Source organism: Micromys minutus (assembly GCF_963924665.1).
Source record: "Micromys minutus genome assembly, chromosome: 19".
NCBI classification, from domain to species: domain Eukaryota; kingdom Metazoa; phylum Chordata; class Mammalia; order Rodentia; family Muridae; genus Micromys; species Micromys minutus.
The window spans coordinates 40623609-40638083 of record NC_137954.1 but is presented as its reverse complement, the minus strand read 5'-3'; the positions used below and the strand labels follow the sequence as shown (position 1 = coordinate 40638083).

The 14475-nt window shown below is 44.6% G+C and overlaps 1 protein-coding gene across 1 annotated transcript; it reads right to left on the bottom strand.

Annotated features, from left to right (window-relative positions):
• Positions 1–1259: 1259 nt before the first annotated feature.
• On the bottom strand, positions 1260–14249 carry LOC308432877 (olfactory receptor 9S13-like; the record flags this gene model as incomplete). The annotated part of the gene is made up of 2 exons (XM_080932733.1): positions 1260–2003; positions 14025–14249. 2 exons carry the CDS (start codon positions 14247–14249, stop codon positions 1260–1262), a joined length of 969 nt encoding a protein of 322 aa, XP_080788859.1.
• Between the last annotated feature and the right edge of the window lie 226 nt (positions 14250–14475).

The window sequence follows — 14475 nt, the reverse complement described above, 5'->3', positions numbered from 1 at the left end:
TGCTTCTCTAGCATGAGTTCTAACACTGAGGGTGACGTCACATGGGTTGTTCTTTTTCAAAACCAAATAAGATGGCAGAGGGAAAGAGAGTGAATGAGTGAGTGAGTGAGTGAGTGAGTGAGTGAGTGAGAGAGGGAGGGAGGGAGGGAGAGAGAGACAGAGAGACAGAGATAGAGAGAGACAGAGAGACAGAGAGTGACAGAGACAGACTGAGACACACAGAGAGAGGTAGAGACAGAAATGAATAAACAGAGAGAGAAAAAAAGTGGAGAGGAAGGGAGAAGGAAAATGGAGAAAGAGACATGGAGGGATAGAGGGATGAGGGGAGAGGAAGAGGGTAAGAGGAGGGAGAAAGAGAGGAAGGGAGAGGGAAGATGGTGGGTGAAGGGGATATGATATCACTGAAATTGAGATATGTGCCGTTCACAGAACAGAATGTTCTAGAACTGCTTAGAGTCATCTATGAAGAGAAATAACACCTTGCTAAAGTTACAGGCTGCCAGGCAAAGTTTGGAAGGGTCCATGAACTGAGAATTTAACTGTGACATCATCTATAAGCCATGCTGACAGTTGAAGGAAGATGCTGGGAGCCCATTGCCTTTAAGCCCCTCATGCCTCCAGCAGTGTACTATGCTACCACACGAGGAAGGCAGCTTCATGAACAGAGGAAGGCAGGAAAGCAGCAACATTGTAAGATGGAGGAGCAATGCTGCAGCACTATGGTTCTTAACCCATCCTTAGAGTAGCTCAATGTAAAGATGGGTCAACACAAACTTTCTGAACTCAGCGTGCTCCAAAGAGATGTTGTCATGTTGGTGATGAGAGAAGTGTTAAGAGTCACAGAGAAAACTACAGCCATAAAACCTATTTTGGAGAGGTGGACAATGATTTCCAAACCTGCTTTTCAACCATTGAACACTACTTTCTCTCAAACCAAAATGTAAGTGATCCAGTCTTCTTCCCACTATGGAGCATGTGAAGACAAAGCATGTGCCTATATACAATTGAGAGATGCCTGTCTAATGACTTACATTCAAGAAAGACAGGGAAGCTGGCGAACAGACAGGAGTGTTGATGGATACCTGGGTGAGTGATAGATGAATGGAGGACCCAAGTCAGAAAATCAGAAAAAAGAAAAAAAATAACGAAGAAAACACAGTGCTGAGACAAAAAATAATAATCAAAAAGATTTAAAAACTCTTTTTTTTACTCAGGGATCCATCCCTTCTCTGATTCTAGCATAGTTCCTGATGATGACATTATCCAATGTCCTTCACCAGACTGTGTCTCTGCCCCAGCCTCCTGAGGGCATCCTTCACATCCTTGTTGCGCAGACTGTAGATGAGGGGGTTGAGCATGGGGATGATCAGAGTGTAGATTATGGAAACCACCTTGCCTTGCTCCATGGATGCCACACCTCCTGGCTGGCCATATACAGCAAAGCCAGTTCCATAAAACAAGGACACGGCTGTCATGTGAGAGCCACAGGTAGAGAAGAGCTTGTGTCGCCCTGACCCTGAGTGCATTCTCAGAATGGTCACTATGATATAACAGTAAGAGATAATGACAACAAGCACAGCACATACAACGATGAACCCACAGATGCCAAACATGACAAGCTCATTGAGAGCTGTGTTGGCACATGCTAGTTGGATTAGTGGGCGCATGTCACAGAAAAAGTAATCAATGTAGTTGGAGCTGCAGAAGGGCAGCTGGAACGTGAGGCTGGTCTGCACAATGGAGTTCAGGCAGCCTCCACAGTAGGTACCCAGGACCAGACGAACACAGGTCATAGGGCACATGGTCACAGAGTACCTCAGGGGACTGCAGATGGCCATGAAACGGTCATAGGCCATCACAGCTAATAGCAGAGCCTCAGTGGTAGCCAACACAGAGAAGAAGAAGAACTGCGTGGCACATCCTGCAAAGCTGATAGTCTTAGAAGAAGAGAAGATGTTGACCAGGGCATTAGGGATAATGACAGAAGAAAGGCAGAGGTCAACAAGGGACAGATTTTTGAGGAAGAAGTACATGGGGGAGTGTAGACGGGCATCCAGGGTGATGACCGTAATCATGGTCAGGTTTCCCAGGACAGTCACCATATAGAGGACCAGGAGGACAGCAAAGAGCAGGGCCTGTATCTCTGTTCCTCCCCTAAATCCCAACAGCACAAACCACTGCAAGGAAGCTGTGGAAAGGCTTTCATTTTTGTGGTCTGCCATGGCCATGGTTGGGGTCAGCTGAAGAGAGGAAGGTGGAGGCAGAGTGGGGGAGCATATCTCACTGGTGCTGTCTCATGGTCCTGAGACTACAGGATCATGCTGGTGACAAGCTGTCCACTCTGCTGAAGTTCACTAGCTGCACCAATCTCCTTCCAGATGAGCTGACTCGACCTGTAAGGAACACTTCTTCAGAGTCACTGACTTAGTGAGGGTTTTCTGAGCTCTTCCTCTGTACAAGCACAAAGATTTCCAGACCCTAATGACTCCCAGTGTACAGGCAGCCTTTCAGTAACCCTGTGCCTGCCTCTGGCCTCTGCCTCCTCAGTTCCCTGGGAAATTCCCCAGCAGCTCTACTGAGGTAGCTGTCTCCTGAGTCCCATTACCATCTCTACACTGAGTTATTCTTATTGACTCACAAATGTCCATGAGAATTCTGTTCTCCAACCAATTGACTAGGTGATTCTCTCACTTGTGGGATGGCACTGAAGGAGGAAACCACTCTTCCCAGACCGAGTCTGAGTCTCTGTGTGGTCCCCCCACAGAGCTCTGACCTCACCTGAGCAGCGGGGGCTCCAGTGCTGGTATGCAGTGGCCAGCAGTGTGCAGGCTCTGCTTGCTAGATGTGTGGGGTTGCTGCTGCCTATGTCTCAAAGTCTCAAAGTTGGAGATCACAGGGAGGAGCAGTTCCATGTTCTGAGAAACATCAAAACTAGGGCCTGGACATATTTGGGACATACTCATGGCCTCTAACCTGATGTCAGCTCTGTTCCCTGTTCTACCCTTAGCTTAGGGGGTTATAAGAACTTACTCTTTTCCATTGAAATGCAGAAGAGGCCGGCCACTGCCCAGTGTCTTTAACATTCAAGGACACTTTCTCTTCTCATTGTGTCTACACTCTACGATACATACACCTGTCCTGTGGGGCCAGCTATGGTTGCTACTGTTTGTTCCCAGGAGGAATATTTGAGGGGTTTGGGGGTGCTGCTGGGTTTAGCAGCCTGGCTATAGAGGGATGGAATGTCTGTTCTACACCATTCTGGGAGCCCAAGGAAGTCCTGAGCTTTTTCACTCAGTTGTTTCAATGTCCCCCATACAGGGTGAGGACATGGAACCTGAAGGACTTCATGGAATCTCTCTATATTCTCCATAGCTAACTTTCCCATTGCATGCTCAAAGGTGTGCATGGTGCTTCGTGCTCACTCTTGATGTAACAGTCAAGAACCCAGGCACTTACCAGATATGTTTACTTTGTGCTCAGTGTGATGTGCATAAATAGGTCCATGAAACAGCTGGTCCTATGCTTCGTGTTGGAGCAAGGACAAGCATCATATCTCCAGCTTGCCAAGAATGGAATCCATCTAGAGGCAAGTGGAAGAGGAAGGGGTCTATGGATAGGTTTGTTGTGGAAGATTTGGGTAGAGGTACTGTGAAGTGACAGCTGTATCCATCTTAGACTTGTTCCACCTCAGTCAACAGCATCACTGTTTTCTGATGGACTCCGACATTTTGCCCAGTTGGCTTCAGAATTGGGACTTGTGGCCACAATGATTTACCCTGGGTGCACCCTCCTCACAGTACTTCAATCCCTGACTGGGAATGATGTGAGGCTTAGCCATACAACAGTATAATTATGTTTGCAGAGATAAGTTCACAATTATTGCTGAACACACAACGCTGATGTTCCAATGTGTTTCTTCCTGTCCGCATCCTTCAGAAGCAACACACTGATCTTACCTCATCCTCGTGTAACACAGGACTCACCCAAAATCTAATGGAGATCAAGCATACTCCTCAAGTCCCCATGCTACTGTAGCAGTTTTGTGCCAAATGTAGACAATATTGTTCCTTTTTTTCTTCTGAGGTTAGCTATGGGCTTCTGGAAAATAGAATGAGGTACATATGGAGAGGTGTAGATCTGCTCCTTGTTAGAGTCTGTGTCTGCAGCAGTTTCTGTGTCTTCTGAGATGTCCGGTCTGGCTTTCCTGGCCTTCCTTCTCTTCCCATGTGGCTGTCTATACTTGGCTTCTCTCTGTTGTGGAGGATATTGTATAGGTAGATCTGGGACTGGCAGTCTCCAGTGGCCAATTAAGGAGACACTGTCTACTGTTGTATATGAGACTCAAACACCCTATCCTCCAGAGGTATAACATTGGCTCTGGACAATAATGTCAGCTTCATAGCTTTTCTGTCCTTGTGATTTGGCTGGAAGATTGTGGTTCTCAGGGACTTAAGAAGACAAAATGAGGAGTTTGGCAGATGATTCAGAGACATACAGGCCAGTATCCCTCATTAAATTCATTATTTAATTGGAGTATCGTGGCCTACTGGCCATAGCCTTTCCTCCTCCTTCCTCTGATTATGCTGACCTGAATAAGGTGTTATAGAGCCCTGTATAGGACCATTCATCCTGTTCCTCCATGATCATTAGTCAACCTTCTCATGCCATTGAGCCTTCAATATTCTCAGGATCAGTATAAGCAGACACAATTCTCTTTCTGTTCCAATGTTTCTGTTGTTGCAATTTAACACACATCTCACTTAAAGGGATTCAAAATTCAAGCCAGTAAGTACTACTGGTCCACACTAAAGACATAGCTCGTCTCCTTGGTCAGCGATCTTGGTGCATAGCTTTGCCTCCCAGCCATGCTTCCTCCCACAGACTCACTCCATCTGCTGCCTTTGTGAAGACTGAGAACAATACATACTCATTCTGGACTTGACATTGTCCGTTGTCCTTAATCACACTTCATGTGAGATAGCTTTGTAATTGCCTGGGTTTAAGGAATCCACTGGGTTCCTCCATTATCTTCTCTCATTCTCCCTGCTACTTCCTCTGAATCCTATTGTCCCCACAAGACCTTTTTCCCATCATTGTCATGAGTGTGTGTGCATGTTATGTGCATGTTCTCCACTGACCTACATTAGACTCACTTGCATGAGCACAGGTGGCCTAGGGTTATTAATTTAATCAAGGGCAACTTATTCATGGCTACAACACTGATGAATATAACCTTCCTCCCCTTCAACCATTAACAGCCAATAGCTCCTAGTAGAGGGGTGTGGCCCTTTAAACACTTCCCCATCTGACATCAGTGATAAGTGGCCCAAGTCTGTGCCTATAGCCACACCTTTTTGTTAGTTCATGAGAATAGCAGACATACCAAGACTGGAAGATAGTTTTTCATATCTCCTCCCCTGTCACAGGCTTTTGCACTCTTAGTTGTTTCAGTTGTGTGTTTTATTTCTTTTGAGCCCTTCTAGAAGCTTGTCAGTGTGAGTTAAATTTCCTGGAGCTACTTGGGGACAGACACTAGTGTTCTCTGTTACTTTACCAGCAGTCCCAAGTTCCCAGCCTTAGAGAACACTGTGCAAACATAACACATGGCTTCCTCTGAGGGTTCAGAAACGGTGGTGTCACGATTGTGCTTGGGGAAGGCAAAGCTTATGAATTTTTAGAGGCAAGCACTTAAGCAGCAAAAGAAGGAAGGGGTGAAAAAAGGAATGAGGGTGTAGCATATGAATGAATGGGAGAGCACATGGGGTGGAGGTGTGAGAGGTCCTGTAGAGGTCACTGAGGTAGAAGTATAGAGAGCTCAGGGGCAGCCATGCAGTCATGATGGTCTGCTGGTGAGACGGTAGTTAGAGCACACTAATAGACAGGCAATATAAAATATCATCCTAAGTGAGGTAACCCAGTCACAAAGGAACACAGATGGCATGCACTCACTGATAAGTGGATATTAGTCCTAATCATGGAATACCCAAGATACAATCCACAGACCACATGAAGCTCAAGAAGTTGGAAAACCAAACAGTGGATGCTTCAGTCCTTAAAAGGAAAAACACAATATCCACAGGAGGAAATACAGAGACAAAGTTTGCAGCAGAGACTGAAGGAAGGGCCATCCAGAGACTGCAGGGATCCACCCCATATAATGCCACTAAACCCAGACAATATGGATGCCAAGAAGTGCTTGCTGCCAGGTGTCTGATATAACTGTCTCCTGAGAGGCTCTGCCAGAGCCTGAGAAATACAGATGCTCTCAACCAACCATTGGACTGAGAATGGGGTCCCCAGTTGAGGAGTTAGAAAAAGGACTGAAGGAGCTGAAGGGGTTTGCAACCCTACAGGAAGAACAACAATTCAACCAACCAGACCCCCCCCCCCAAAGCTCCCAGACACTAAAACACCAAAGAGTACACATGGAGGGACCCATGGTTCCAGCATCATATGTAGCAGAGGATTCTGTATCAGGCATCAATGAGAGAAGAGGCCTTTGGCCCTGTGAAGTCTCAATACCCCGGTGTAGGGGAATGCCAGGGCAGAGATGGGAGGGAGCACGTGGTTGGGGGAAAACTTTCATAGAGGCAGGAGGATGGGGGATGGGATAGGGGAATTCCAGAGGGGAAACCAGGAAAGGGGATAACATATGAAATGACAGTAAAGAAAATATCCAATTTGAAAAAAAAAGAAATTTAACTAAAAACAAAAAAAATGATAAAAGTTTTACAAAGACATAAAAATGCAAGAGGGCAGTAACCTGAAATGCAAGGCATACATAAAAGGTCTGAAATTTCTCCAGTATGATTTGATTTCTTCCCACTTGGTATGCTATCTGCCAGTCTGTACATGTGATCAAAAGGGCCACCACATCATCCATCTACCAGCCCATATAGGAAGGTGGGAGGATCACCATGTCATCCGACTATCAGCCTGCATGGGAAGGTGGGAGGACCACCATGTTATCCAATTATCAGCCTGCATGGGAAGGTGGGAGGATCACCATGTCATTCTACTATCAGCCTGCATGGGAAGGTGGGAGGACCACCATGTTATCCATGTGAACATCTGCACACACGGGTGGACGGTCCATCAGGCTCAGCTGTTTACACATATTATGTCTGTGTCACTTCAAACAAGGATCTCAATAAACACAGCCGTCTTCCTGCTTCAGTGTCCTGGCCCAGGTCCTCCTGACTCCCAGCCAGTGCACAATCTAGAGCCCTGTGAGGGATCGAGCTTTCCAAAGTCTTCACCAACCATGATTTATTTTCTGGAAGGTGTGGAACAGCCCACATGAGTACCTTTGTGTGTGGTGGAATGTCAGGATCCAGAGCATAGAGCTGTGTTGTCACTGCAGCCAGCAGTGCTGGGAGAGGGGACTCGTTTGTTCTGGCCATCAGTCTGACCTATGTGCTCTCATCACTGTCCTCACCCTGGTGTGTGTTCCTCTTGCTGTCACTCCTCAGGTTCTTGTCTCTGACATGCCCAGTGTCACTTAGTGGTGACCACTGACCCTGATCACAGCTTCTACAGAGGATCCTGACCTGGTGTCAGGTCCCGGACAGCAGCCAGCAGCCATAATCATTGGGGTCCCTCTGTGATAGAGGTTCACTAATGCTGCTTCTGTCACTGGAAGGTCACTGGAAGAGCCATGTAGGGCTGATCAATAGAGTGTGTTTGCTGTCTAGGTCACAAGAGATGGCAGCAGGAATAGGTATTCTTTCTCAAGTCATGGGGAAGTATGTTGGGATTCATAGCGGATGCTGTTGGTGGCTTGTGGAGACAGCAGGGCCAGCTTGGCTCAGTAGTGTGGCATTCTTACTCCTTGTGAATCTCTTAACATCTCCACACCCATACATGGCTTCTAACCTACAACATTACCTGGAAGTATGGATTATTCTACTAAACAACAACATCAATAACAGCAGCCAGTCCACATTAACCAGTAATATTAATTTTTATAGCACTTGCGGATGTCTAGTAATATTGAGCAGAAAACACAAAAGTTTCCCAGTTGTTCTGAGATTCCACACATGGAGTCCAAGCAGCAGCAGCCTCCACTAGTGTGGGGTGAGTGCTGTGGTGGTTGAAATCACACTGGCATATCAGTGTCACATGGAGCCAGACCCCGGAGTTGTGCATTGTACAGCTCTGGACTAATGTGCAGTTCCATGCACCCACTATTTCACTATGCAGAGTACTTGCTATGACCTAGATCTCTCCTTGCTCCACCCGCCTCATTCCACTTCCCCTGCCACCATTGATTACTTTTTCCATAGTTTTGCATTTCCTAGAATGGAATTTCCCTTAGGTCTCATCAATGATGGGTGGGACCATATCTTGACCAGCTTGGTTATGCTTACATACTGCCTTTTACTGAAACCTAATCCTTAAGTCATAACCATGGAGATGCATTTGAGGCTGGGAAAGAGTCACCAGATATCTTTTTGCCCATTTAAAACAGAGCCAGAATGAATCAATCTCCTGCAGCTGATCTTAGCCACTGGCTAAGGAGAGATGAATGCTTCTTCTTTTTCTGCTGTTGCATTAAATATGCCTTTTGTTGTCCTGTTGGGAGCCAGTACTGAGCCCATGTTGTTATTGCTGCCAGAACTCAGGCTTTGATATTCAAAATTCTACTAACAATTTTGCTGATGTAGGGCTAGGAGAAAGGTTGCAGTAATGGTCTTAGTTATTCATGTCATGCTGACCCCAGAGAAGAATGACTGAATATCCCCATAGCTGATACAGTCACTTTCTTAAATGAACTTTTCCGATCTACCCACCTCAGACAGTATCAGCTGCTTTTTTCCCTGTGTTAGGGGGAGTAGAAAACCAAGTGTCTGGGATTTATTGTGGACTCCCAAGAATGCACAACCCTTGGTGAGTTTCTCCCTGGGATTTGCTTCTCTTGGTCCACAGGGGCTCTTTTTGATCAATTTTATTAGCTACTATTTAGTGTTTAGCTTTGGTTTTTGGGATTATGGGCTGTTTCATTTGTGTGGCGCCATTGGACTTTTGTATTACTTGTATGTCAGGCCTTGGACCCTTCATCTCTTTCCTGTGTAGCCTTTGGAATGTGTTAAGCTATTCAGATTTTATTGAACCTTTTGAGACTTGTAGGAGACTATGTAATACAGAAATCCTGGTAAATGTGGCTGGGGAGGGCCCTTTTCAGATCCCTTTGAACAGAGTCTCACAGTGAAGCTCTTGTGATATTCCCTGTGAATCCATGTCTCTAGAATAAAACATGGTGCTCCTGATCTCCAGACTCAAGAGCATCCCAAGGGCTCTTGCACCTGTAAACTCAAGTCTTAAAGTTTTGAAGTTTTTTTTTTTTATCAGGAATTAGTAAGTAACTAGCTAGATAGATAGACGGATAGCTGAATAGATAGATGCATCTCAATTACTTCAATGTGGAGATAGTCTACACTGCTGGATCTCTCAAAATTACAAACTTGCATTTTGATTCCCTTGTTTTTCTTTTAGACAGCACTAGTGTTGTCATGTATGACCAAGCATGTGGCCTCCAACTATTTCTCTCTTCTTTTATGAACTGTTTTTTGTGTCTTCTCACATTTTCAACATCTAACATCACAACTCTTTAGCCTGTTAGTTCTCAGGCATCATGTAATAGGAAAAAGACCTATTTGGAAAACATTAGACCACTTAAGCAGTAAACCATTTAGCAGACTGTTAAGTAATTATTTTTTTCTAGTAGTGACAGCTTTTCTTCTATATTCTCATTGAATAATGTTCCTCTAGTCCACAAACCCATGGTACTCCTCCTCCCCTTAAATAGGCAGGCAGAGACTTTTGCTCCACGGATGGAGAAGATCTATGGCCCTGTTCATCCCAAGGAGGCGTTGGCTCATAACCCTTAACCATCACAAATAATTAAGACTAAAGGATACAAGTCCAAGGTGGAGTGAAGTGGGATAGAAATACAGAGAGAATTGGGGAGCATAAGAAAAGAAAAAAGACTTCAGTCTCTCAGGATCTGGCTCACATTGGCCACTGACTGAGAGTTAATTTTTTTTTCTATAATTGACCAGATGACTATACAGAGTCTGTACCCTATCCTGAGAGAGACTCAAGCTAGAGTAGTAAATCAGCTGGTGAATTCTTCAATCAGGTTTTACCTGTATTTTCCTTCTTTCTCAATTACAAACCTGAACTGTACAACACATAGACAATCTTTCAATCTCACTTATAAAATAAAGTTCTTTGAATGTAGTGAGAGGCCATCAGAGTGGCCAAGTGTAGAAATTTAAAGCTGCCTATCCTGACGCTTGGCTCTCCTGGTTTTTGTTTCTTCAGCAAGTCTCTCTGGGTTTGCCCCGACTGTGTCCTCAAATTCTGTGATTAAAGGAAGACACAGGAACTCTTCTGGAATGACTCTGAACGAAGACTGTTCCTGGAGAAGTCTTACCATGGCAGGTAAATTATTTTATTAAATTTTACTATAATGGTCAAATTTCTCCAAATGACTTTTAACAAGACACTTTTAGGAAAGTCTCTGTTTTCTCCATTAGTCTTCATTTTTTAATGGAGGGTGTTACACATATAATTCAGATCATCTAGATTTTCAGTAAGTTTAGAGATTTTAGTCCATTATAATTTGGATTGCTGTGTTCTTTCTTGGGAATTTGATAGTATTTTATTTTTTTAACTGTAGTATTATAGTGTTTTTATTTCTGCAGGCTCTTTTCTCCTGTACATCTTTATTTTCATGAATATGTGCGCATGTCAATCTAGAACTGGGACACTCTAGGGCCATGATAAACATGGTCAATAAATCTGGGAAGATAAGGCCTAGATGGGATCATAAAGGAATGCGTGAGTTTGGACAAGATTTTTTATCCTTGACTAGAGACTCTTAATTCCTTATAGAATTTGAGAATATTTATCTTCCAGGAAGTAGAAAGGGGGATATTCAGGCCATGACTCTGAAGCAATGCCATTCAAGAGTATAGTTTGATAAGGTCTAAGGAAAGTTATTTTGCAATATTAGATTGCCATACACCCCTCATGAACTCACCTAGTTCCTTAACAAGAAGATGATGATATATCAAGTCCCTTTGACACATCCATTCCTACTGATAGCTTACTTACTGTTGGGAAACATTGGTAATATTGTAAAATATTTATTTAAACATATTTCCTTGGTGACACTGTGGACAATGAACCAAGAAAGGCATGGTGGAAGTAGGAACTGAGATGAAGGCAAGGTAGAGGGTGGTAGAGGTATATTATAATTTACACTGTATATTGAATTGTATGTTAAAATTACCCAATCAGTAGACCAAAAAGAAGAAAGAGCAGAGAGGAAGAGAGTGCTATACTAACTAGAAACTGAGCAGATACACCCAGTAGGGATGTAATGGAAGGAGACCAGAAAGAGAAAGAAAAGAAAATTTATTTCAAGAAATATTGACCTAAAGCTTCTTAAGAGGAGCAGAAAATGACACCCAAATTCAAGAAGCTAAAACTTACAATTTCCATATAAGGATCCTTTATAAGTTGGTAACTTACCAAAATAAAAAAAGAAAGGGAGAATTTATAAGGCAACAAACAAGACCATTGGTTATTGCTTGGCATGTACTCTTTAGTCTAGATATAACAGAAGGAGTTTCTCATAGTTGACCTAGCTTACAGATAGAATGGAAAGAGGCTCCCCAGGTGGAAAGATTGCTAAAGATCAGTACTGAGCACCTGAAAATAAAAATCTCCATCTTAGAAATATGAGAGATTAGAAGATGCTACCATGTCACATAGCAAATGTGAAGGGAGAGGAGAACAGAGGGAAAAAAGAAGATTGAACAGTGTTGGAAATATCTAATGGTCATTAGAACCCATGAAGACTGGAGAGGACCAGAAGACTGGAGGATGTAGGTAACTCTTTCCTGCTGCTAAGGCAAACTGGGTCAGAAAGGTGAGTGATAAATAGGAAGGAAGAGAAAATGTAGAAAGAGAAGACAATGAGGGAGAGTATGTCATTAAACATGAGATGCAGGCCACACACCAAACAGAATGTTCTAGAACTTTTCAAAGAGAGGAAGACTTTGAAATCTCCTGAACATAAACAGGGAATAATATTTTAGTCTGCAGGTTGAGACTAGATTTTTAAGGAAGTAGATGGAAACCTGCAAATTCTTGGGGAAGAGGAAATGGGAAGAAGCCTGCTTGGAAGTTAGTCCATGTAGGATTTCTGGGCAGGAACATCAGGGGATTGAAGGCTGGAATTAGACATGCACAGGGCAAGCACATAGACCAGCCCCATGAACAGAGGCCAGCTGGCTGGTGATACCCAGGATGCTGGATGGATTTGAGACCCAGAAACCACAGCCAAAAACTATGAATAAGGGTAAACAAGACAGGCAGGCACACTGAGGACTCAGAGAAACCTAAAGGCAACAAAACCCCAGAATCTGCAACAAGAACATGGTGGTCCTCCCTCCAATCCTCATATTTTTGTGAGATTTCATCCTTTCTTGGAGACATCTCTGGTGATAACAGACCCCTTAGTACAGGTATAAGCTGCCCAGGCAAGTGTTCAAAGTTCTGAATTGTGACTGTAATGGTGGCTTCATCTTGTTGGATGTTGAATGGATGTGCTGAGAGCCAGTTGCAATATGGGCTCCCATGTTTGCAACATGTGATACCCCACAAGGTGGGCAGCTTTTTAGCAGAGGAAGGGAGGAGAAGCAACAATCTGTAAAGGCAGGAAGAAGTCTGCAGAGCTATCCTTCTTAGTCAATCATCATGGTAGATCAATGTAAACATGGGTCAGCACACAGCTTCTAAGAACCACAGCCTTAGATATTCAGGAACACGTCCCTACCTACTGACATTAGGTTCAGTGATTAGCAAAGGGGAAAGGACTATAAGAAATTTGCTGCCTTGAAATCACTGGGAGATGTTGACAATGATTCCACAATTGCCTCAAAGACTCTTGTCTTGATTCTCTTGCCTTTTCTGTCAAAGCAAAATTGAAAAAGATCCATGATATTTACAACTATGAACATTTGCTTTATTGTGGCAAGCAAAATGACTTACTCATACTTTGTAAATGCCTGAATAATATTTTTTCATTTAGGAAAGGTGTGGTAGATAGGTAAATGGAGTAAAAGATGGAAAAAAGGAATAAAGCCAGAATTCAGTAAAGCACAAAAGAGAGAAAGCAAAAACAGTCCAAGAGGAAGAAAAGAAAATAAAGACACTTATCATCCAAGGATGCTTTTTTTCCATCCATCATGCTGACTCGATGTCTTCTTGCCTCCTCTCTTCACAAGGCCGTGTCTCTGTCGCAGCCTCTGCAGGGCGTCCTTGACATCCTTGTTTCTCAGACTATAGATGAGGGGGTTGAGCATGGGGATGACCAGGGTGTAGAAGACAGATATCACCTTGCCCTGAGCCATGGATGCCACTGCTCCAGGCTGGGCATACATGACAAACACAGTTCCATAAAACAAGGACACAGCCATCATATGAGAGCCACAGGTGGAGAAGACCTTGTGCCGCCCAGATCCAGAGTGCATCCTGAGGATGGTCACGGTGATGTAGCCATAGGAAACCAGGACAGCTAAGGTGGTGCTCACAATGATGAACCCACAGAGGCCGAAGAGAAAGAGCTCATTGAGCGCTGTGCTGGCACAGGACAGCTGGAGCAGCGGGGGCACGTCACAGTAGAAGTGGTCAATACGGTTGGAGCTGCAGAAGGGCAGTTGGAACGTGAGGCTGGTCTGCACAATGGAGTTCAGGCAGCCTCCACAGTAGGTACCCAGGACCAGACGGGCACAGGTCATAGGGCACATGGTCACAGGGTATCTCAGGGGACTGCAGATGGCCATGAAACGGTCATAGGCCATCACAGCTAAGAGAAAAGCCTCAGTGGTGGCCAACAAGGAGAAAAAGAAGAGCTGGGTGGCACAAGCTTCAAAGCTGATGATTTTAGAGTTGGAGAGAAAATTGACCAGGGCATTGGGGGCAATGGCAGAAGAGTAGCAGAGGTCAACAAAGGACAGGTTCTTGAGGAAGAAGTACATGGGGGAGTGCAGGCGGGCATCCAGGGTGATGACCACGATCATGGTGAGGTTGCCCAGGACGGTGACCACGTACAGGACCAGGAACACAGCAAAGAGCAGGGCCTGGGTCTCTGCACCTCCCCCAAATCCCACCAGCACGAACCCCTGTAAGGACACTGTGGAGAAGCTTCCATTTCTATGAACTGCTGTGGCCATGAGTGGGGGCAGCTGAAGAGAGGAAGGTAGAGGCAGAGGGGAGGGGGGAAATGTCTCATTGATGTTGTCAGATGTTCCCCAGCCTGCAGGAACCTGATGGTGTCTTGTTGTTCACTGTGAAAACGTTCACCAGGTGCTCTGTTGTTCCGGTCTGACCTAAAAATGCAAGTTTTCTCTGACTTGTGATTCAGAAGGATGTGCTGTACCCTGACTGTCTAGGAAGCTG